The sequence below is a fragment of the Alligator mississippiensis genome, chromosome 3, assembly GCF_030867095.1.
Source record: "Alligator mississippiensis isolate rAllMis1 chromosome 3, rAllMis1, whole genome shotgun sequence".
In the NCBI taxonomy this organism is placed as follows: domain Eukaryota; kingdom Metazoa; phylum Chordata; order Crocodylia; family Alligatoridae; genus Alligator; species Alligator mississippiensis.
Window position 1 is genome coordinate 97,188,436 of NC_081826.1, and position 24,109 is coordinate 97,212,544.

At 38.5% G+C, this 24,109-nt stretch overlaps 1 protein-coding gene across 2 annotated transcripts in view; it reads left to right on the forward strand.

Annotated features, from left to right (window-relative positions):
* The window catches only part of GNAL (G protein subunit alpha L), a 330,318-nt gene that overhangs the window by 140,012 nt on the left and 166,197 nt on the right, over positions 1–24,109 (forward strand). For both annotated transcript variants that reach the window (XM_059724253.1, XM_006269740.4), the window contains exons 3-4: positions 316–370; positions 554–673. In XM_059724253.1, coding sequence (XP_059580236.1) covers positions 316–370; positions 554–673 — 175 coding nt within the window. The remainder of the gene's footprint in view (positions 1–315; positions 371–553; positions 674–24,109) is intronic.

Consider the following 24,109-nt stretch of genomic DNA (forward strand, 5'->3'; position numbering starts at 1 on the left):
TTGTCTGTGAACATATTGAGTATGCTGCAGTAATGAAGGAATGACTTTCAGTCCTACCAAGAAGCCTTTGCAGATGTGGTTATGGGTGTCTAATTTGGCAAAATAGTAGGGACCAGTTTACAGTGTTCTTTATAGCACGTCAAAAAAAAGATGATGAGGGGGGGTTAAAATACCCCTTACTCTATTTTTCAGTGAGTGTGCATTAAAAAGTAAGAAGGCAGTAAGCAAGCAGGCTGTTAAAAATGCTCAACATGATTGAATTAAACTGCTTTGAGACACAGAAATAAAACAGTTGATAATTTTGTTTTAATGCAGAGAAAAGAAACAGAAAATACTGGATATTCGGAAAAATGTTAAAGATGCTATTGTGGTAAGAACACATTTTATATTTCCCTTTAAAGATTGTGCATACTAGAAACTATAAGCATTATGCTCTCTAGGATTATATAGCGAGAAATCACATGTTGCCAATGAGATTAGATTGTCTTCTACTGATCCTGTACTTTAGATTTATCCAGATTAAAATGTCTGTTTTTGTTTTATCTAATTCTAGACTATAGTTTCAGCTATGAGCACTTTAATACCCCCAGTTCCATTGGCCAACCCAGAAAACCAATTTCGAATGGACTACATCAAGAGTATAGCTCCACTTTCTGACTTTGACTATACACAGGTAAGAATAAGAAAAGAGTTATGTTCCTATTTTTAAGAAAGAGTACAAAGTTTTGTCTTTGATTTATGATATCATTGCCTACCATTTGGAAGATGTTTTCTAAAGCAAATTTGTTGCAACATTATCACCAAGTTAACTTTGTTGGTCTGTGTTGCATCTGTTAGTATTGCCACCTTGAGTATATTTTTTGTTGTTGTCTGTAAAAGTGTTTCTAAAAGGAAAAAGGTGTAATGAAAAGAAATGAAGTTTATTTGAAATTTAAGTATTCAGAGTTAGCTTTATCATAAGACTGTTTTGGGGCATAATTAGGTCCCGGACATCAGTCTAAGGAATTATAATGTCTACTTAAGAAACAGAGTACCCTTTTCACACTTTCCTCTTTTCATGGCAAAAACCTTAGATACATAATGAAGCATGTTGCTTCCTCACCTGTTTATTTTATTTCATGTTGCTAGCATTAACAGCAAGGTAAAGTTCTTTAGTTGTGTGAGAACGGTACCATCTTTTGATGGGAACATGAAAGAAATGTAAAAAACAATGGACTTCCTATGAGTAGTCATACATCTATAGTGAGATGTGTTTGGCTTAATTTGCATTTGTGCATTGTTTACTCTGGGTTATTAGATTCTCTTGCTCTTTAGTTGTTAATTATTGCTTATAGAAGCATGTACAGTGTATTCATAAGGGTTTTAGTCTTTGATTATGAAAACAACTGGCTGGGAGTTCAGAATATTATTAGTTTTATTAGTAGCATATTTTTGGTTCATTCTAAAATGCTGATATTGATAGTAATTTGTTTTGGATACAAGAAGGATTGAAAAATCTTCTTATGTCATCGACTAACAGCATATGAGTTGTTCATGTTATCTATATTACCAAAACAGTCACTTACTAGAGTGTCTTCAGGTTGTTACAGCCACTGTAACTTGAGGGTTGAAATGGTGGGGGATGGGGAAGGTTTGTTTCCTTATTATGTGACTGACTCATATTCTCTGGTGTGTGATTTTTGCCTCTGGTAAATCTCCCACTTTGAAGGTTCAAGATAAAGGAAAAAAACATCAGACATCTTGTAGAGCTAGAATTTAACATAGAATTCAGTTGTTGAGAAAGCTGCGGCTGCAGGGTATACCCACATAAAGCATGATTGCTCAGTTGGTGGATACGAGTTAGTGAAAATGACAAAGTTCTTCTTGAGATGGATTTTTGAGTTTGTCTTGGTTGTTGACATAATATAAGTTCTGAAGCACTTGTTATTGATGTAAGCATTTTATTTTCCCGTTTATTTTTCTTTAACTTTGTCACTTCGTTATGTACACAGGGTAAATCAATAGACTGCATCCTTTCCAATTATCCACGAGCATTTCTATTTTTCCAAGGGGGGGAGCGGGTTAAAACTCAGGTTTGTTTATCATTTGATCTGTTCCATATTTTTACAATCATTACATTCTAAATAAAATTACAGTTTTACATAAAATTGGATTGTGTTTATATATATCTAGTGGAAACTGAATATAGTAACTGATGTTTAATAATCAGACAAAACTCACTCAAATTCTGAAGTAAGGTGTCATGGATGGTATCTAGGGATATACATTAGGCAAATACATCATCTGTTAACCTTCACTGTTTCTGTTCTTAAGGTTTAATATGCGGAATCTGGCTATCTGAAAAATAGGAGACCAAAATAATATTTGATAGTATTAATCAATTGTTGTTAGTTCAAAGGAGATAAAATCAGCAATTCATGATCAGGCGTTGCCATTAGATTATAATAAGGCATGTTCTAAAATACAATGAAATAAACCTTTTCCTTTGTAGATTTTCATTTTCTAGATTAATATTTTTACCAATATGGATGTCAGTCACTCGTATATGTATAATCCCACCATATTTTTTTTAATTTGTGAAGATGCTGAGTGCAATTCTTGATCCAAGAAAGTTGATGCCAAGTGAAGCTTTGCCATTGACTTTCAATAATATCAGGTTTTCATTCCCTATATTTTAACTTATCCAGTAATCATTAAAAACTTAATCAAACATTTCTTGCATCATTTGCAGTGCCTAGTTTTTCCTTTAAAAAAAAATATTGCAATTTAATATTAATTTCAAATAAATTACATACAAAATGTGATTAAAGGAATATAATGTGCCATCAATCTAAAGGCTAGAACTTCCTCCTGAAATACAAGAACTTCACTGAGAAGAAAAGAGCTCTACCTTTATTAAGTACTAATTTTTATGTGTTTATGACATTCAGGATATGCTTATATAAATTAAATAAATTAACTTTCAAAATTAAGTCTGTATTACTTGCCTTCATAAAATAAATGAAAATACATTTATTTTTTTAATGTGAAATCCTGACCCCATTTAAAATCAATGATCAAAATCCCTTTGACTTCACTGAGAACAGGATTCACTATCAGATGCAAATCTATGATCTGGCTGGGTTTTTTTTATTTGTTTTGCTTTTTTAATTTACCTATTGTTGAATGACTCCTCTTTCAGGTTCCTATAAAATAACTGCAGAAAATGTAACTTCACTAAAACTGTCAACATTGTTTTAATTTCAAGAGGAAATTGCTTGTTAGTATCTCAGTCTACCTGAACAAACACTAAATATAAATATAAAATATATAGATTCATAGATTCACAGATGTTAGGGTCGGAAGGGACCTCAATAGATCATCAAGTCCGACCCTCTGCATAAGCAGGAAAGAGTGCTGGGTCTAGATGACCCCAGCTAGATACTCGTCTAACCTCCTCTTGAAGACCCCCAGGGTAGGGGAGAGCACCACCTCCCTTGGGAGCCCGTTCCAGACCTTGGCCACTCGAACTGTGAAGAAGTTCTTCCTTATGTCCAGTCTAAATCTGCTCTCTACTAGCTTGTGGCCATTGTTTCTTGTAACCCCCGGGGGCGCCTTGGTGAATAAATCCTCACCAATTCCCTTCTGTGCCCCCGTGATGAACTTATAGGCAGCCACAAGGTCGCCTCTCAACCTTCTCTTGCGGAGGCTGAAAAGGTCCAGTTTCTCTAGTCTCTCCTCGTAGGGCTTGGTCTGCAGGCCCTTGACCATACGAGTTGCCCTTCTCTGTACCCTCTCCAGGTTATCCGCATCCTTCTTGAAGTGTGGCACCCAGAATTGCACGCAGTACTCCAACTGCGGTCTGACCAACGCCCTATAGAGGGGAAGTATCACCTCCCTGGACCTATTTGTCATGCATCTGCTGATGCACGATAAAGTGCCATTGGCTTTTCTGATGGCTTCGTCACACTGCCGGCTCATGTTCATCTTGGAGTCCACTAGGACTCCAAGATCCCTTTCCACTTCTGTGCCACCCAGCAGGTCATTCCCTAGGCTGTAGGTGTGCTGGACATTTTTCCTCCCTAGGTGCAGCACTTTGCATTTCTCCTTGTTGAACTGCATCCTGTTGTTTTCTGCCCACTTGTCCAACCTATCCAGGTCTGCCTGCAGCTGTTCCCTGCCCTCCGGCGTGTCCACTTCTCCCCATAGCTTTGTGTCATCTGCAAACTTGGACAGAGTACATTTCACTCCCTCGTCCAAGTCGCTGATGAAGACATTAAAGAGTATCAGTCCAAGGACCGAACCCTGCGGGACCCCACTGCCCACACCCTTCCAGGTCGAGACCGACCCATCTACCACGACTCTTTGGGTGCGACCCTCTAGCCAATTCGCCACCCACCGGACTGTGCAGTCATCCACATCACAGCCTCTTAACTTGTTCACCAGTATGGGGTGGGATACCGTATCGAAGGCCTTCCTGAAGTCTAAGTATATGACATCCATCCCTCCTCCTGTGTCCAGGCGTTTCGTAACCTGGTCATAGAAAGAGACTAGGTTGGTCAGGCACAATCTGCCCGCCACAAACCCATGCTGGTTTCCCCTCAGCATAATTTGCCTTGCCGGGCTCTCACAAATGTGAGCCTTGATAATTTTTTCAAAGACTTTACCAAGGATGGAGGTGAGACTGACTGGCCTATAGTTGCCCGGGTCCTCCTTCCTCCCCTTTTTGAAAATGGGGACCACGTTAGCCCTTTTCCAGTCCTCCGGGACTTGGCCCGTGCACCACGAGCATTCGAATATTCCTGCCAGTGGCTCTGCAATGATGTCAGCCAGTGCCTTCAGCACCCTCGGATGGAGCCCATCCGGGCCTGCCGACTTAAAGGCATCCAGTTCTTCCAAGTGACTCTGCACCACCTCAGGATCTACGTATGGAAGTCTGGCACCTTGCTGCTGCCTCTCTACAACCCCATATAAAAATATATATTTTTGTCATATAAAATTATGTATTTTTACATGACAAAAATACTGAATGTTCAGTTTTGGATAGAGATGTCATCTGATGTTTTTATTTGTTACATAAAAACACAAACACATTGGGTCTCTTAGTGTTGATGTTCATTCATATTTATTAAAATCAAGATCTTAGTAGAAGTCATGAATGCTTATTTATTTTTTCCTTTGCCAAACTGACAGCATCCAATAACGCAGTGCTTCATACTTGTAATAAGTAGTTTTATTTTGTTGGGTTTTTTGGAGGTTTGTTTGGGGGGGGGGGGGTTTGCATCACTTTATTTCGCTACAATACCTTTGTCCATTGTGGATTACAGGGCTTTCAAAGAAAAGGGAGATCATGTCAAAATACTAATTTATTTAATTATATACAGAACTACTTTATTCTTACATTGCATATAAGAATAGCATCCATAGATGGATTTCACAACTACATTTGAATACATGGAACATTTAAAAGAGGTTATTTTTCATTTTTAGGTTTTGGCAAAGTGCTGATTAATATTTGTTAAAGTTAACAGGAATTGCCTTGCACCATTTTTAATGCTGTATTGATGTGTTTATGTCCTTTGTGAAATCGAGTGAACATATTAAGGCCATATTATGCTACTACCTGTGGGAAAATATAGTGTCTTGTATAAGTAGGCATGTGTTTAAAGAGTGAACTTGAATAAGGTGTTTGAATGTTGTAGACAGTGCACGTCCATTTAGCTTAAACATGCTATTTTTCTCCTTGTCCATCTTTGGATGTTTAAAGTAGTTATTTTATAAATATGTCTTCTACTTCCAGAGATATAAGTCTACCAGGTAGCAAATAGATTCACAATCAGACCTGTATGGTCAAGTGTGGCTTGTTTAGTTGTAGAGATCATATAAACATTAACATTGGTGTTAGTTAAGCGGATTACACATTTTCTAGGGTGCTCAAAATAACCTTTTCTCTCTTATAATTTTTAATGCTTTTAGAGAGAGAAAGCACTTTGTTAACCCTTGTTAAAACAGCAAATGACTTACTCTGCCTAATGGCAAAATGCTAATTTTAAAATGTTATTAAAAAAATAATTAAAAAATTCGTAGGTATATGAAGTTCTGTATTGTGTTCTCTAATGCAGCATTCAAAAAGAAAAGAAAGGTGTGAATAATGATTTTTTTTTTAATTATTTGATTTTTAGCATGGTGTATTTTACTCCCTTAGGCTGCATACAGACATAAAAGAAACCCCCCAAAAACAGCTGTGTACTTTAAACTTGGTGCACCCCTGCACCAAGCCCAGTGCATGCCCAGAAAAGGCGTTGCGATGGTCTGACCTGGCTTGCCCAACTTCTGTATAGATCGGGTACTTCATTGGGGCTTTTTTGGCACTTTTATCTAATAGCTGATTGAATCAGCTATTAGATAAAGTGTCAGAAAGCCCTGCTGAAGCATCTGATGTATACAGATGCTTCGGAGCTGGACTGAACTAATGCGCTGTCTATTCCAGTAAAGTGCAGGGTTTTTTTCCCCTATCTGTCAGCATCCTTAGATAATACAGTTTGAGTTTTTTAAAAATTCTTTCAGTGTTTTTGTTTTAACTCAAAATTGTAAATTGGTACATTTTTTAAAAGGAAAAGAATAAAGGCACAATATTTGTGGGCAGGTTTTTCAGATATTCTTTAAGCATTTTATCGTATCACTTAAAATAGTGTCATCAAATCTAATCATTTTCAGATCCCTGCCGCAATGTACTAATTATTGACATATACCATGCATATATCAAGACTTGCAGTCAGTAGGAATTTTGCTTCAGTAATGTGTGTCACATTGGGCCAAAATGTAGTAAATGTTTATCTCAAATGAGTACTTAAATAAAAATGAATAGGACTTTATAAATACTGTTCATAAATGGTTAAAAACATGTGCCATGGGTTTAATGCTATGAATCAAATACCCTAATTGGCCACAATTTGTTTAATTTGTCCTGTAATTCCTCCTTGATGTAGCCCAAGGGAATTACAAAATATGAACATTTTTTATATATATTTTCTATAAACCATCTGAAAACGCACGCGCACACACACGTGCATACATGCACATATATATATGTGCATGTGTGTGTGTTTTTTCAAATGGTTTACAGCATTTTCAAGATCTTAAGGCATAGGAAAATTCACCACATTTTAAATTAAAAGATCATAAAAGAAAGAAAAGTATTGTATTGTTGAACATAATGGCTTGATTTGAGTGTGACCTGGCCCAAATGATTTTATTATATAGTTTCATTTGATAGTTTTGGTTGGGTTGGAAAGGTCAGAAGCCTTTATAATTACCTGTGATCATGCCATTTCAAGTACTGCTAAAGTTCCAAGTGAAAATTAACTTTTAAAGATAAAAAAGTATTTTCAGTAATTCTAGTTTTTGGATTTCTTCAAATAAAACAAAATAAAAGCTGAAGCTTTAATATAATAATTCATTGTTTTTCATTTTCTTTTCTCTCGAGATGTATTATTTCTCAGCTATGGAAACAAAATGCCTCACTAGTATTTAACGCTTAAAAAACTAGAGAAGGAGGGCACATAGGATAGTGGAAAATAATGTACATGTTAATGTAGTTACTTGTTCTTTTTTTGCCTCTACACAAAGATGAACATTGTGGGATTGAAAGAATATATATATTGGAAAAAGTAACCATGAGAGATGCGGTTTCTTTGTTCCACTAGCATTACAGATTTAGTGCAGTTGTATCTGTTTTCTGTTAGATTAGTAGTCCAAGTCCCCTGTGTTCCAATTAGTTGATGTAGAAGATCACGAAGTGGGTATGACACAAAGTATCTATTTTAACTTTCTTTGTTACTTATTCCTGATAACTGATGTTGTTAGTTGATCCATCATTGGTGTGTGAGAGAATCAAGATATGTGGTTACTGTATATGTATTTTTTTCAAATGTAACATTTGACTAGGCAAACAAGGTTCTTAGGGTAAATCTGATATCTTTTATTAGACCGACTCCAAATAGTTGGAAAATTTCTTCCTTGCAAGAATTTCCAACTATTTTGGTTGGTCTAATAAAATATATCAGATTTACCCAAAGATCCTTGTCTGCCTATGTCCTTAGCTACAACCTACACTCCTGAAAAATTCAACTAGGACATTTTTCCAAATGGCTTACAAATAAAGGCCATGTTATATGTACATTATTTGGTTTAATAGCCAGATGTTTTTATGTATATGTTTAATTTGGGTTTCACTTCCATATTTGATTTTAGTATATTTTAAGACTCTTAGTTCTTGATTATTATTTCTTTATTTTGGCCAAAGCACCAAGACATTAAAAATTATCTAGCCAAGTTGTTCTTAACCTTTCTAGCCCCAAGGCACTCCTCATTAGACTCAAGGCACCCCATGAAAAATACCAGCTCTTAGTTTTCACTTTTTTTTTTTAGTACAACAGGGATGTCAAACTCATCTGGCCCTGTGAACCAGATGAGGAGTGCAGGGCCACCCAAAATCTGGATCAGGCCCACAGAACAACCCTGTGTTCTGGATCCAGTGTGCAGGGCCAATCTGATATGGGTACTGCAGGCAGCCTGGACCAGACCTGCCTGCTGGGTGCAGCATGCATGCTGGCTCCAGTGCTAAGTGCCACATGCAGCAGATTAGCTCCAAGTGATGCATGCAATGTGCAGGGCCAGGGCTGGGGCCAGGGTCAGCATATGCTGCATGCAGCATGGGGCGGCAGTCTGAGACCCACAGGCAGTACCATGGGCTGAATCATCTTAGACATGCCTGGAATACAAAAAAATAACAGAGCAATTCTTTTGCAAAAAACTCAGAAAGACTCTGAATTCCTGTATGAAACCTCTGGGTCTGTCTTGTGAAGTTGTTTGTACTCCATTCCACCTTTAAAATGATCTTATGGCAATAAATGGTTGAGAATGACTGATATAGACACAGGTTCATGATTGAACACTAATGGTGTGTCCAGATAAGCACAGACGTGCGGTATTTGGCATAGATCCATCTGTGGTGCTATGCACCACAGCTGCAGGCGTTCCTCACACTGCTACTTTACCGTGTGAAGGGTGGGGTGGTTTTGACCCAGGGAGACCCCAGTCAAAAAAAACAGGGTGGTGCACATGGTAGCAGTACACACTGCCCAAAACCAGAGCCTGGCCAGCTGGAGCCACACTTTGGGTGCCAGCCAGGCTTTCTACCATGGCTGCAGCCCTGGGAAGCCACCAGGACCCCAGGTAAGGCTGCTGGGGCCAGCACAGTTGCTGGCCCCAGCCTCCCTAACCCCATGCAAAGTAACCTGCCATCTGCCAGAGCATGCATGTCGTGGGCGTTCCCTGGGGACAAGTAGCAGCGGCACAAGGTGTGTCCCTGGGGAAGCAAATGCCTGCACTTGTCTGGACATACCCTAAGGTTTCTTAATAACAAACAGATTTCCTCTATTTATTTACATACTCCTCCTTTCCCAAAGATAAAGGCATTACTTATATAATTTTCCGTGTTTGAACATAGGATCTTGGTTTGGCTTAGATATAAAGAATGGAAATGAAGTAGTACACTTCTCCCTTTAAAGTTAACAAGAATTACTTGGAAGACTTAATGCTGTATGTTCACTGTTCTGGATCATAGCTATTAGCAATTGGTACTTTAAGATAGCATCCTTGAGTAGCAGGAAAGAAATGGGAACTACTAAGGCCTCCTTGATTACCAGGGATAAAACTGGCGCGGAGCTGTGGAAGCAAGCACAAGTAGCATCACAGTTAGACCACTATTACCGAAGAAGGAAGAAACAGTTTGTTGTAGGTTTTGAATTCTGCCTTTTTTTCTGCGTGTCATCAGAGTATTTTGAAAAGTAAATACTAATTTGAATTATTACAATAAAAAAATCAACTTTCTCCTCTTTATCTTCCTCTTTCTTAGTTGGCTTTTGTGCAGCTTTATAATGTAAAATGAAACATTTCTATCCTAGAAAGTAATTATTTGAGAGAGTCTCATCAACAAAAAACATAGAAAGGAAAGTGTTTTCCAGCCTAAACTGTAGAGTGGTTACTATGATACTGCAGTGAACATGCATTGAATTATTTAACTAAATGTCATTCTATCTTAAATTATAAGTATCAATTGTCCAGATAGTGGGCTAATACTCCCAGTTTACCCATCTTTCCATATCCATCATCAGACTAATGCAATTTTAGGTTTCCAATCATCAGTTTAGAGGGATTTTTCATGATAGTACTTATTGCCACAGACTAAAATTCAGTAAAAGTATATGGTTCAACTATCAGGTTGTATTTTCTTAAATTTCAGTTGGCAGATGAGAGTTATTCCTTTGACTCAGGTAGTAGAAGCCTGTGGTTTTAGACCCTAAGGAATAAGGTTTTACTCCCTGTAGCCGCTACCTAATTAAAGAATAGTAGCAGTCTCTCTATAGTTAAGACTAACTTTTTTTTATCCTTTCTGCTCCCAGGTGAAAAGAATGTGAGAAAATCCTTAGATTTTTGCATTTAAGGTTTAAGTTGTAATGCAATCTAGAAAATTTTGAATAAATTAAATACTCTTTGTGATTGCCTTAGTATTCTTCGTGATTTTTTGCAGTGCATCCCACTTTTTTCTATTCTTTTCTGTACATATCAGATTGACTTGTAATAGAATTTGAAATATAAATAGAAAATTGTGTACCTGGAAAAAGTCTCACTTGTAATCCAGATGTAAGGCTCAGGTACAGTTTCAAAGTTATAAATGCCTAATAAATGTTAGATTTTCCCTTACTTGTAAACTAATCTAAATTAGATTCTTCACTGGCAGAAAGGATCAGCCTGACAAAATATGCTTTACAGTAGTAGCTTTCACAAGGAATACTTTCAAATACTAAATGAATGTGTCTACACATGCAATAAACTCCAGAGCAGTTTGAGCTGGAGTAAACTACTCCCAGGCACAGCATCTATACATGTGCCCAGGACAGCAGCACTTTGAGCCAGGGTGGAGCAGTTTACCCCAGGGCACAAGGGTGCTGAAAGTGCAGAGCCACATGGCTAGGCAGCAGGCAGGATTCGGGCCCCAGCTGCCTGAGCTGACCAAGTCCAATTTACACCCCTGGTCAGAGTCTACACATATGTTTAATTTCAGTAAATTATCCCAGTGTAAGATCGTACTGTCCCTAACAGTACTATCTCACTTCAGCATTAGTTTACTGAAGCCTAATAGAGTCACACATGTAGATGGCAGTGCTTTACTCCACATCTAGTCTACTCCACAGTTAAGTGTGTGTGTAGACGTGGCCAATTAGAAATAAGAGGGCAATATATTGCTTGTATGCTTTTTACTGTTTTTGAGTGCATCCTCTTTGCATGATCCAATGCCAATTTAAGTCCATAAATGAATGTTTATGTTGTCTTCAGTGAACATCAAACATGTAGTTTACAGTGCACATGTGGACTCTTGCACCTTCGTGAAGCACCAGTGAATCCATAAGGATCTGTAGGACATGGAATATCACCTGTGCATTACAAGTTGTAGGACTGAAGCAGTAGCTGTCGGCTGTCTATGATGTGTCTTATTGATTGATGCTTTAAGCAATTTTGAAATGAGTAGGAAAAAATGGATGTTGGATTCCAGCCATTATTGTGTGACCATCTCTGTTCACATCTTTAATTTAATGATCTGTTAAATCCTCCATTCCTTTTATTAACAGTCTAAAAACCATCTTAAATTACCCATACCAAAGAAAAAATAACACTTGGAAAATTCTAACAGCACTGTTTCAGAAAACAGTTGAGTTCCATAAGCGGCAACTGTATACTAATCTATCTTGCATTTATAAAACTCGGGTACTCGAAAGCAAGGAAATGAATAGCTGAGGCATACTAAAATTACATCTGCCTAAATCAAAAGCACATTATTTTCAATTATGAAGAAATATGTATTAATCTCTTCACAACAGACTTAATTCTGACTTGTTATTTTTTTAGAACTTGGTGAGTTTGGAGTTCACTTCCTAAAATGGTGCTGAACACTGTCGTTTTCTTAGTTATGTTTTTGGTACACTGTTCAGCACTGATTCAGCTTCACCCAATGGCTAATAGCCATTGACAGGAATGCATCATTTTTCTAGTGTAGGCGAGGCCTAAATTGATGAGTGGATTATTTTGTCATAAACAGAAGGTACCATGAGTAGAGGAATTAAGAACAGGATGAAGCAGATAAACAGTGAAGATTCAGTTTTCTTTGTAAAAATGCTTTGCAAATTAAAATAAATATGTGGACACAAGAAAATATGATGGACCCAATGCTATATAGACTGTTTTCCAAAGCTTCCACATTTCTCTTTATAAGAAATATAAATATGATTTTAAGAGGGCAGAAGAGGGAGAACAACACACATTCTGAGATTTTAAATTTTAGAAGTTTCCAAAGCACATTCCATCATTTTGTTCTGCATTTTGTTCATTTTTCTATAACTAATAGACTTAATTTCAAGTGTTTTTCATCAAGTGCTGAAATCTTTCCTTAAAGAAAGAGACATATAGTTTATAGCTTTGATAACATACATTTTAAAACCACATTTTCATGTACTATACAATCTTGTAATTGTTTTGAGAAGCAGAACCCCCTTAGCTTTGTAAGCCAGTCAAAAATTCAGTTTCTGCCAATTGTGATTTAATGAGTGTATATTATGCTCTCTTGCATTTTCACTGTATTATTTTTAATAATTTTCCCATACACTTGTATTAATTTAGAACTGTTTGTTTTTAAAAAGTTATGTTACAAAAGAATATTTATTCTAAACTCCTGGGAGGAGGAGAATCTTGGAATTTGGGTCTCTTTCCAAGGGAGGTGGTCTTTAAGAGAAGGCTGGATAGGCATCTGACTGGGGTCATCTGACACCATCACCCTTTCCTGCCTAGGCAGGGGGTCGGACTCGATCTGTTGAGGTCCTTTCTGACCCTAACATCAATGAATCTATGCATTTACATAGTATCTTAAGTGACGAATTGTGCAGTAATCCTTTTCTTAACATTGCACTCTCATACTTTCTTTTTTTCTTGAGTTAAACAACATTAAGTTAAAAAATTAGTGGTTGGGAAAACTAAAAAGGGCAGAGAATGATTAAGAAAAATTAATAGGAGGAGTATAACCAGGCATTTAAGTTCATATTGCCTTTCTCTCTACTCAGAAAATTAATTTTCCCTAATTATCTCAACAAACCTAAAACTGTTCAACAATAGATTAGTAATAACAATTATAATGTGTATTACAGTAACACCCTGAGTCCTCTGTCTAGCTCAGGGGTCCGTTCTGCGGGGGTCTGTACAAATAAATTACTAAATGTCTCTTCCTCTAGTTTAGGGGTGTCAAACATGCAGTCTGCAGACCCTATCTAGCCTCTGGAGCTGCTGTATCAGGCCCTTTGGCCCCACTATCCACAGTCATCAGCGGTGAGCATGGCTTGTCACCCCAGACGCTTTCCATTACTGACAAACTTGCTGACATTGTTGCCTCCAGACTGTTTACTGCCAAGGTGACCACAGCACCCACCCTTGTGCCGTAGGTTGGTTCTGGCCCACGAGGAGCTCCAAAGTCTAGATTTGGCCCAGGACCCCAAGTGAGTTTACTACCTCTGCTCTAGCTTGTTTACTGTCTAAGGCTGTGAATGAAGATAACTTTCAACCACTTCACAAGAAGCATGCATTTGCTACTCAAGACCACGTTAGTTATTACAGTAACTGTTACATATGCATGCTCCTATAGTGCTATTAATCACGGGTAAATAAAGGCAACTTTAACCCAGGGTTAAGGTTACAATAGTTTTGTTCTACTTATACCGTGGAGATGTATCAGTTACATTGTAACAGCTTATGCTGGCATCATTCAATACAAGCATAACTGTTATGTCCCCCACACATTAAGACAACAATTAATACACAAAGCATGATAGAAAGGCAAGTAGTCAAATCTGTACAACAGATACATTGTACTGTTGTTTTATTTGTTTTAAAAATGGATAACACAATAGCCAGTTCTCTCCAATTGCTGTTTAACCCAGCCATCATTAATTGTCAGATTTCTTATGTACATCATGGGAGAATGGATTATAAGGGAGGATTTTGGAGGTGGTCACTCACCTCTAAAGGATCAATTCAGGGAGAATGTTCTATTCAGCATACAAGAAATGTCCTGTCTTTAAGTTAAGCTTTAGCCATTGGCTTCAGTGTGTGCTGACTTCAGTCTTATCTGCTCCTTTAAAGACCAACATTATGCAAAAGTATTTACTTTTTAAATGGGAAGAAAGATGTTTTTATGTTAATATTGTAGTCTTTCAGATATGTGAATTAACACATTTTTTGGTCTTGTATGATGAAATTCCTCCCAGGATTTTAAAGACGGCTGAGACTAAATATGTTTTGAGAGCTAATCACTCAATTAAATAACTGAAATTGGTGCTATGGGTCTGCTGAGGGACAGAGGACTAACTGCCCTGGAAACTTTTATTAATGTTGCTTTTGGCCTACATTCCAAAGTGTTACTTTAAAGAAGAGATTATTATAGATGAACAAGTATGTGAACAAGAGAAGATAAGTCTCAGTACTTCAGGAAATCAAAGAGCTATATTTAAAAAAAAATATCTTGCTTTCTGGAAAATAAATTATAATAATTTAGTACTTTACCTCCCATACTCACCCAATTTCATACCAGAGATGAATGGATTTTTGAGCCTCTGACTTAGGGCATGAAGTTTGACAAAAATCAGAGCGTCTTCCAAAAGCACACGCTCTAGGGCCCAATTTTGCCAGCACAAGTACATGACCCCTCTTGTTCCTTGATCAGGATTTAACCATGTTTTCAATATTATGTGGCTGTATCTCTGGTATTAAGTTGACTTATAAGTATGCAATGCTACAACATAAAAATGTTTAGTTTTCTAGTAACAGTCTAAAAAATATCGTAAACAATCCTTTAGGTCAGACTTGTCGTCTTTGCTTCTTTTATTTTTTTTTGTGGAGAGGGGAATGTACATAGTGTATGTGTTTTTAATTAAACTTTGGCTTAGGAACTGAATTATGCTTACAATAAATAGTTGTTTAAAAAAGCTTCCAAGTGGCAAGACTATGACCATAAACTATAATATTTTTATGACAACTGATTTTTTTTCCATATTTTGTTTTTAATAACATTGTTCTAAAAGTACTGCTTAACAGCAGTCTGCACAAGAATAATATTAGTTGCAGAGGAAAGAGTTATGCACAGTATCTTAAAGTAACTTTACTAAAATTGAATCAAATTGTCCACATGAAAATTTTGAAAACAGGTTTTAATGAAGAAAATAGAAAAAGGTCTATCAAACGCATCAGCAGAATTCTTGCTAATCATTTGAGCAATCCTTATTCTCCTCTTGTATGTATTCATTGTAGTCACACATCTTTAATATTTTATTCAAAAAGTCATTTGCAGTCTAGTGTTTCTTTGCACAGTGCAATAGTTTTTCTCAATTTGATATGCTCCTATATGCCCCTTTTGAAAAATTATTTTGTTAAAATTAACTACCATGACTAATATGTAGAAGGGGAACATACTTAATATTTTAGATCTAAAAATGGAAGAGCTATTGGTCCTCTGTGTGCTTTTCGAGAGGCTGTGTTTACAGTACCAAGAAGGATGTGTGCTTTCAAATAGGTTCATCGTTCCTTACGTTTTTTGGAAATTATTTGCCTGGTTTAGCACTGAAGCGAACTATTTCTTAGAACCTCCTACTATTAGAGAATTACTCAATTTTAAAAATATCAGGATATCACATTATTTTTTTGTTGCAGTTCCCGATGTTGTATATCACTGACAGAAAATGTTTTGAACTTTTTCATCTCCCTTGGGGAAATGCTACAAGTAGCAGAATTTTGTTATTTTTATGTCAATTTAGGTCTTGCATGATTCAGCACATGTGGTTTGTGGGAAAGTGTGTTGTAGACTGACAAAAGGAGCAGAAATAGTAAAGGGGTTGTTAATAGAGAAGGCCTCTACTTGCTCTTTAAATACTTTTGAGAATTCGTTTTCTCCATCATTTTTAATCCTGTTTATTTATCTATGTCCATTCTTCATTTTCCCTGCTAATTATCATGACCTATGCACTGTGATGAAGGCAGTGCAAATCTATTTCACTTCTCAGAGTTTTCTCACAGTATGGAGAGTAAGGAAGTTATAAAACACTTTTGAGGAATCTCTTTTGAAAACAGACCCACTCCAAAGAAGACGCTCAGCTTCAGCAAGAAACTCTGAAGGCAGAAAATATTTTGGTGTGTTGTGCTGAGTGAGGAAAAGTCTTGTGGGGGTTTGGGGGCTGGAAATTTATAATGTGAGGCATCCTAAGATTGTCTGGGTTGATTTGCAGTGGTTTATTTTTTTTCATTTTCTATTGTCATTTAGAACAGTGGTTAGTTTATTAACTAACAGTGATTAGTTAATTAGGTTATTACCATAAATCATGTTGGTTTGTGTTTAATGGCACTGCTTGCTGAAGTTATATCCATTTATAAGCAATAATTCATTTTAAGTTTTCAGTTAGCTACCAGGGATAATTTTACCAAAAAAAATTTTTTTTATTAATTCATATCCTATTTTCTATTGTTTCTTGTTTTAGAAAGCTGAATGTTGAACAAAAAATTTCTTTCTTTAGCTTTTTCTTGTTAATTCAGATACTTCTCCTAACCAGCAGATGATACTTAGAAATACTACTATAAGTCTCTTGATGGTTTTGTGCTCTGTATATTCAGAACTTAGAATGTCTGTCCCCAGCAGATGGACTAGTAATTTCTTTAAGACTAGTTGTTTAGTTTAAATAGAAATACTGTAAGAGAAGTAATACAAAATTGAGAAGTAGTACTGCAGAAAAGAATGTTGGGGCTATAGTGGATTGCAGGCAGAATATGAGAATGTGATGCTGTTGAAAAAAAGTACATTTTTATTTTGAGATATACTAAAGGTAGTATTTTATTCAGGGAGTTGTTATGCCATTCTGCATGACAGTACTGAGCTCCTGTGTGGAATTTTGTGTCCGGGTCTGGGCACTTGGGCACTCCTGCTTAAGACAGTTGTAGACAAATGAAAGAGAATTCAAAGGAGAGCAACAAGAATGATAAGAAGTTTTAGAAAAACTTGATTTAGGAGAAGTTGAAGAAACTGCATTTGTTTATTTTAGAAAGAGCAGACTGAAAAGGGCACTGATTACATACTGAAAGGTTGTTGTAAAGATGGCAGCGATCAGTTCTTCTACAGTGGAGTAGGGCAAGACACAGTTGGCTTAATTTGCAGTAAGAAAAAAGATTCAGGCTAGGTACTAAGAAACCTTTCTAACTATAATGATAGGTAAGCACACTTAACAGGCTACCTAGGGAGGTTTGCAATCTCCTTAATCAGAGGTTTTAAAGATTGGGTAAGACAAACCTCTGCCAGGAATAGTCTAGATCAGGGGTGGGCAATCATTTGGGCCTGTGGGCCACATAGGGAGTTTTGCTGAGCTGTTGTGGGCTGGGTCAGCACTCCTTCCCTCCCTCCCTCCAACCCCCTGCCCCTTGGAATAACTCACCAAAGCTTCCCATGTAGGATAGGACCTGGGACAGGCAGGCGAGGAGCAGTGTTCAGGAGCAGGATATGTAGGTGAGGCTGGGATCACAGATCAGGGTTACGGGGCATTACAGTGCAGGACCAGGGCTGGGCAGAACCATGATCTGCTGCCCCTGCAATGGGCACCGAGTGGATCGCGGCTCTGCCCCGGCCCTTCACTGAAAAGCCCCAAGATCCTGGGGCCTCCGCAGCCTCTCCTGCCTGTCTTGCTCCCAGACTCCACTCCACACCAGTCCACAGCACAGTCCTAGCTGCCTGGCCACATATCCTGTCTATGTGGGTCCCACCCCCAGTGGTGGGTGCAGGGTGGATGGGCCAGGGTGCCTGGGTAGCGGTGGCAGCCAAAATGAGCCACCATCAATGGGCCTGCCAGGAAATGGAGTATAGCCACTACACTGGCTCCAGCCCCACTGTGTACCCTGGGATGACAGCACCAGTGGCACACACCACAGGCCAGACAAAATCCATCAGCAGGCCAGATCCGGCCCGCAAGCCATATTTTGCCCAGCCTTAGTCTAGATGTACTTATCCTGCCTCATTGCATGCAAAAGAACTAGGTGGTCTCCTGCGGTTCGTCCCAACCCTACATTTAAATAGTTTTTAATAGGCATCTGCAAGCTAACCTTGCTTCAGTATCTAGATGCATACGGCATACCATAAGGCACTCGCAGCTTACAAAGACCTCAATTCCATACATCAAGCTACCCCTTAGCTTGCATAATTTATTCTTGCAAAACTTCCAGGCTGTACTCCAGTGCCAGAGTGTTCTTGTGATTTCAAGAGCAAAAATTTTGAAATGGAGATACCTACCTGCCTTGAGCTTAAATATTCCAAAGTTAGCTCTTGAATATCACTCATTTGTGTTGTATGAAATTTGGGGAGCCTCACTTTTATTGTTGGATATTATTTACTTCAGAAATTAAGAATTGTGAAACTGAGGTTGTAGAGCATTGTTTATGGAAAAAGAGTAAATCCCTCATTATTTCAGGTGTCATGCAGAGATACCAGAAATTGCTAATGCCTGTATTGAAGTCTTTCAGACTGTTGGATGGATGTTAAGAACCTAAAGAGACTATTTATTTGAGTACGAAATCTAATTTAGAGACACCTACAAAAGTAGTGACTCAAAATTTATGGTGGATACCAGTACTGATTCTCTCCACCTTAATTTCCTGATATTCTAATGGAGCTTGACATTGGATTTTTTTTAAATGAATTAATTTGATTACATGCACCATTTAATCCTATTAATTTAAAAGATAGTTATATCAGAAGCACTATCTAATTGAATATACTCCAACCTTTTTGGTTTTATAATTCTAAGAAAAGAGATATACCTATTATAAGTATTACCAAATGCCATAGTGAATACCAAGGTTAATATATGTTTGCACTATAAATATTAACAAATAACATTGCTAATTCTATTACTTTGATTTGCTGTGGTGCCAGCCAAAGTTAATGGGTTCTTAGCTCTTTCCTTATTTTGGATGCGTTTCTTTAAAAAGCTTGGAATTATTAACATTTGGTGGGAGGTTTTGTAGGTGGTCATGACTTTTTAAGGCTTTCAGGATGCCTGCAGATGTTCAGGACCCCACTCCAACTCATTGTGCTTTACATAAAGTGCCATGAGTTAGAGGCTTCTCCCCCAAACCTATGTTTGCCTGTTGGGTTGGTGGGGTGGGGCAGCTGGAGCCTACTTGTACTGGCCCTGGCCAGCAGGTGGAGGTACTCCAGCAGCCTCCATGGAGGCTGCCAAACCAGCCCTCTCCCCAACCCCACCTTTCCAAGATCCAAGGCTGTCAGTGGGGGGAGAGGAGAAGGAGCAGCAGCAGCATGGAGCTGACAGCTGCTTTGAAAGGCCAAAGCTAAGGGCAGGGGCAGGGTGGAACAGAGCCCGCTCACTTCATGGGCTCAGCCTGGTTCTCCCCCAATAACCCAGCCAAGGTAGCTGGAGGGGGAGGGGGCTCTCCATGCATGCTGATCCCACCCCCTTCTTGCTCTCTCCTTCCCAGCCACTGCAAGCACCAGCCCAGCCCCACAAAGTGGAAAAAATTAACCCTGGAGGGAACACAAATTCCCTTAGGGGCTCTTTTTTTAGAGTGCCTTCACCAGTTACCTGATTTGACCAGGGTTAATTTTTTGCGTGATCGGCTATTGTAAAAGTGCTCTGTCATGGCTGTAGAGCACTTTCAGGGGCCTGATCACTTGAAAAATGTAACTTGTGTAGATGCCCTCAGAGACCTAAAAAATGGGATGGAGGGAGCCCTTCAAACATGTACTCATTCAGTGGTATTTGATGTTGGAATCAAGATAGAGCCCACAGCTCTGGCCGTCAATTCTGGGGGAGCTCCAGCACTTGCTGCTGGTGAGAGTGCTCTCATTTGCACTGAGCACTCTTTGTTTGCTGTACTTATTGACTGACTAAACCCAGTCAATGCATGCTATTTCTGGGCTGTTTTATCCAGGGCTGTTTGGGTGGTTTCTTGTTAGTAGCTGATGAAAATAGTGTCAAAATATGAGGGAATTTCATTTTCCATCTGAAAGTTGAATTAATTTACTCTCTTATGAGATATGTATAGTTCCCAGTTTTTACATTGTGTATATGGTATCTTTTCTGGTCTTTCTTATAACTTTGCCTTTTTCTTGAAGGTGTCTTGTTTTTTTCTTTTTAACTATATGTAAACCTCTGAGTCTTCTTGCTCATTTCGGCTGAGAACGGGCAAAGTGATTACTTGGATTACAAACGAACAGATTCATAGAAAGATCACACCTTGCGGAAAACCCACAGCAGTGGTAGTGGCAGAGCTTTGGCATACTGGGGCCAAAGCTGCCATTGTTGCAACCGCTGCTGTGTGGCTGGGTCGGGGGCAGAGCTGGGGGCCAGAATGGGGCCAGTGCCTCAACTGACAGTAAACATCAATGGGGCAGAGCATGTAGGCACAGAGGCAGCAGGGGGCACATGGAGGGAGCGGGGCATGCAAGCGCCCCAGGAGGAGCAGGTCCCAGCACATCCTGGCCCAGAGTGGGCAGACAGTACAGGGAACTTTGTAGGGGCAAGGGTCAAGCTATTTGTCCCACTACCACCTGCCCACTGCTTTCCCTGCTATAGCAGTGGGGGGACAAATTTAAGATGACCCTCCAATAGTTCGATTCTATATATGGAAAATTATGTAATTTTATTTATACATTTTCCATGTCTAGAATGTTATTAGCGGAAGGTCATCTTAAATTCAAAGTTGTCCTGAATTTGGGTAAATATGGTATATAGATGTTACATGTGTGGTCAGATTGGAAAAGATTTTTCCCCATCCTTGTTAGTTACACAATTAAATCCTGCTAAATCATTATTTAAAACCAGCCTCATTCTGCATTGATATCTGTCAGGTGAGAATAGATCTTCATTAATTGACATGCCATTGGATAAGGTGTGGATATACAGAATATCAACCTTTTTATAATGCTTTTAGACCTTTATATATAGAAAATAATAGTTACAGCTGGTTAAAGGAACACTGGTCTCTCTTTTTTTTTTTAAGACTCACTATAAATAAATACAATAAATGAATAAAATTCACAGTATGTGAAAGTTCTGTCTCTTGCACCAAGAAGATTCCCTCTGCTGACTGACCATTTCAGTGTTTAACACAAAGTTAATGAGAGGGGATGTCCCAGTCTTTTCTTACCTAAGATCATACAATATTTTGTATTTTATTTTTCTGAATTGAAATAGCATAATAGAAAGAGATATAAATCATTCATCTATTCGGTTAAGGTTTGGCTGATACCTGATGACTAATGATTGCCCATCGCATGAGATTAATTTTAATTTAATTTAAAAATGCCAAAGTCATCATAAATTCTATGATATTTTATAAATTCAAATAGAAAAGGATGTTTTTATTTGATTTTATTAGGGAAAAGCCCCATATTGTGATGTGATACATCAGGAGGCATTGATTTTGCTGCTGACTAAAAATTAAAAAAAATAGTATTTGTTCATATTTGGAGAAGACAGTGGCAAAAAATAAGCTGTTTACATGCATAGTGAAATACATGATTGAAACCAAGTTTAAATGTTTTTAAAATGTATGTTATTAAACATGTGGCTCTGATAGATTGTGTGACAGGGCGTTAAGATTTTGGTCCCTTCACCTTGCAAAGCAAAGGAATATGAAAAATAGTATCAATTAACTTTTTAAAAACTTTTCTTCTAAAATGCATCTAAAATAACTTCTGTAATTATGTAGCATAAAAATATAGGTGACGTGGTCAATATTTTATTGGCTTTCACTCAATATTACTGCATAAAATAAAATGTTGACATTTGTGAATAATGTGGTTCATAGGAACATAAGCAAGTAGGGCTTGAAGGGACTTCATAAGGTCATCTAGTCTGGTCCCCTGTTCAAGGCAGGATCATCCCTGACTAAACCATCCCAGCCAGGTGCCTGTCCAACCTGTTTTTTGAAAGGGTCCAAGTATGGAGATTCCACAACTTTTCTAGGTAGCCTGTTCCAGTGCCTGAGCACCTCATATCAGACAGTTCCTCCTAATCTCCATCCTAAATTTCCCTTGCTGAAGCTAGAGGCTGTTGCCCCTAGTCCTGTCCTGTATGGCAACAGAGAAAAGTCCATCTCCATCCTTCCATCCTTCATATATTTGAAGACTGTTATCAAATCCCCATTCAAGTCTTCTCTTCTCCAAGCTAAATAACCCTAGTTAATTCGTCCTTTCCCATTAAGTCTTTCCTCCTAGGCTCCTAATAATTTTTGTTGCCCTGTGTTGGACTCTTTCTAAACTGTCCACATCTTTCTTGAAGTGTGTGGCCCAGAACTGGACACCATACTCCAAGTCAGGCTTCACCAGTGCTGAGTAGAGAGGCAGAATCACTTCCCTTGATTTGCAAGTGACACTCCTGTTAAAACAACCCAAGATGCTGTTTGCCTTTTTTTGCAACAAACCACACTGTTGGCTCATATTCAGCATATGGTGCACTGTAACCCCTAGGTCCTTTTCTGGGTAATTCTGACTTATTTCAGTAAGGCTTTTGCATGATGTCACGGCACCTACAATGTTGAGTACAGAGATATTAACTGACTAGCTTTGCTAACAACAAAAGTAAAACATTGCAAGGATATTGAAATAGATCTTGCTGTTGTGTATTGCCTGAAGAATGTGGACAGTATTTCATTCTTGGGAATCTGTTTACCTTGAGAGAACTTAATAAAATGTCCATTATCTCTTGGATTCAGTCAGCACAATCAACAGAGTATATTTTTAATACTTTTACAGTTTATTTCCATCTAATTTCTGAATTCCATTTCATTTGTCTCCTTTACATATTGATGAGCACACTATAAATCCTGTCTTCCCTTCAGTCAGGGAAGTGCTTGTGGAGAATGAAAAGGGCATTGAGGAAGGCTCAGAATATTTTCCCTTTGTTTCCTTTTTGTCCCTCTCTGCTCCCAACCTGTATTTTCCCTTTTGGCAAGAATTGGGAAGGGGAGAACTCCAAGGGTTTCCTCCGGGCACTTGGCTTTTAGGGGTTTGCTGCTTGGTTCTAATCTGAAGTAGTAGAGCAGTCATCAGGCGGAACAGAGTTATATTTTTACCCAACATGGGCTCTGGGGCATTAGTTTGGATTGTTGCTGTGCAAACTGTGTAGTGGTGTTTTATTATTTTCTAGGTAAAAGAATATACTTTTTCAGTCATATGACAGATTTTTAATCATTCTGAAAATAGTAGAATAAATATTAATATATTTCCTCTCACTCCATGAAAATAGTATGAATGATCTTTTGTGGTATACTTAACACTTTAATTTTTGCAGAAGCATAACAAGATATGCTACTCATAGTTAGACCCCTTTTATACAGATTGTATAAAAATAAACTTCTCCTAAAGTATGTACACTAAACAGCAGAAGTCTTAATCTACTCTTAGCCTTCATAGTTGATAGGGTCGGAAGGGACCTGAGCAGATCATCAAGTCTGACCCCCTGCCATGGCAGGAAAGAGTACTGGGGTCAAACGACCCCGGCAAGGTGTTCATCTAGCCTCCTCTTAAAGACCCCCAGGGTAGGAGCCAGCACAACTTCTCTTGGAACTTGGTTCCAGGTCCTAGCCACCCTGACAGTGAAGTAGCGCCTCCTGATGTCTAGTCTGAATCTACCCTCTGCCAGCTTGTGACCATTATTTATTTCTTGTCACTCCTGGTAGTGCTTAGGGGAACTATGACTAGTTTGTAAACGGCCACTAGATCCCCCCTCAGCCTTCTCTTGTGGAGGCTGAACAGGTTCAGGTCCCTCAGCCTCTCCTCGTAGGGCCTGCCCTGCTGCCCCCTGATCATGCGGGTGGCTCTCCTCTGGACCCTCTCTATGTTGTCCACATCCCTCCTGAAGTGTGGTGCCCAGATCTGGACGCAGTACTCCAACTGCGGCCTGACCAGTGTCGCATAGAGGGGGAGGATCACCTCCTTGGACCTGCTTGAGATGCATCTGTGGATGCATAACAA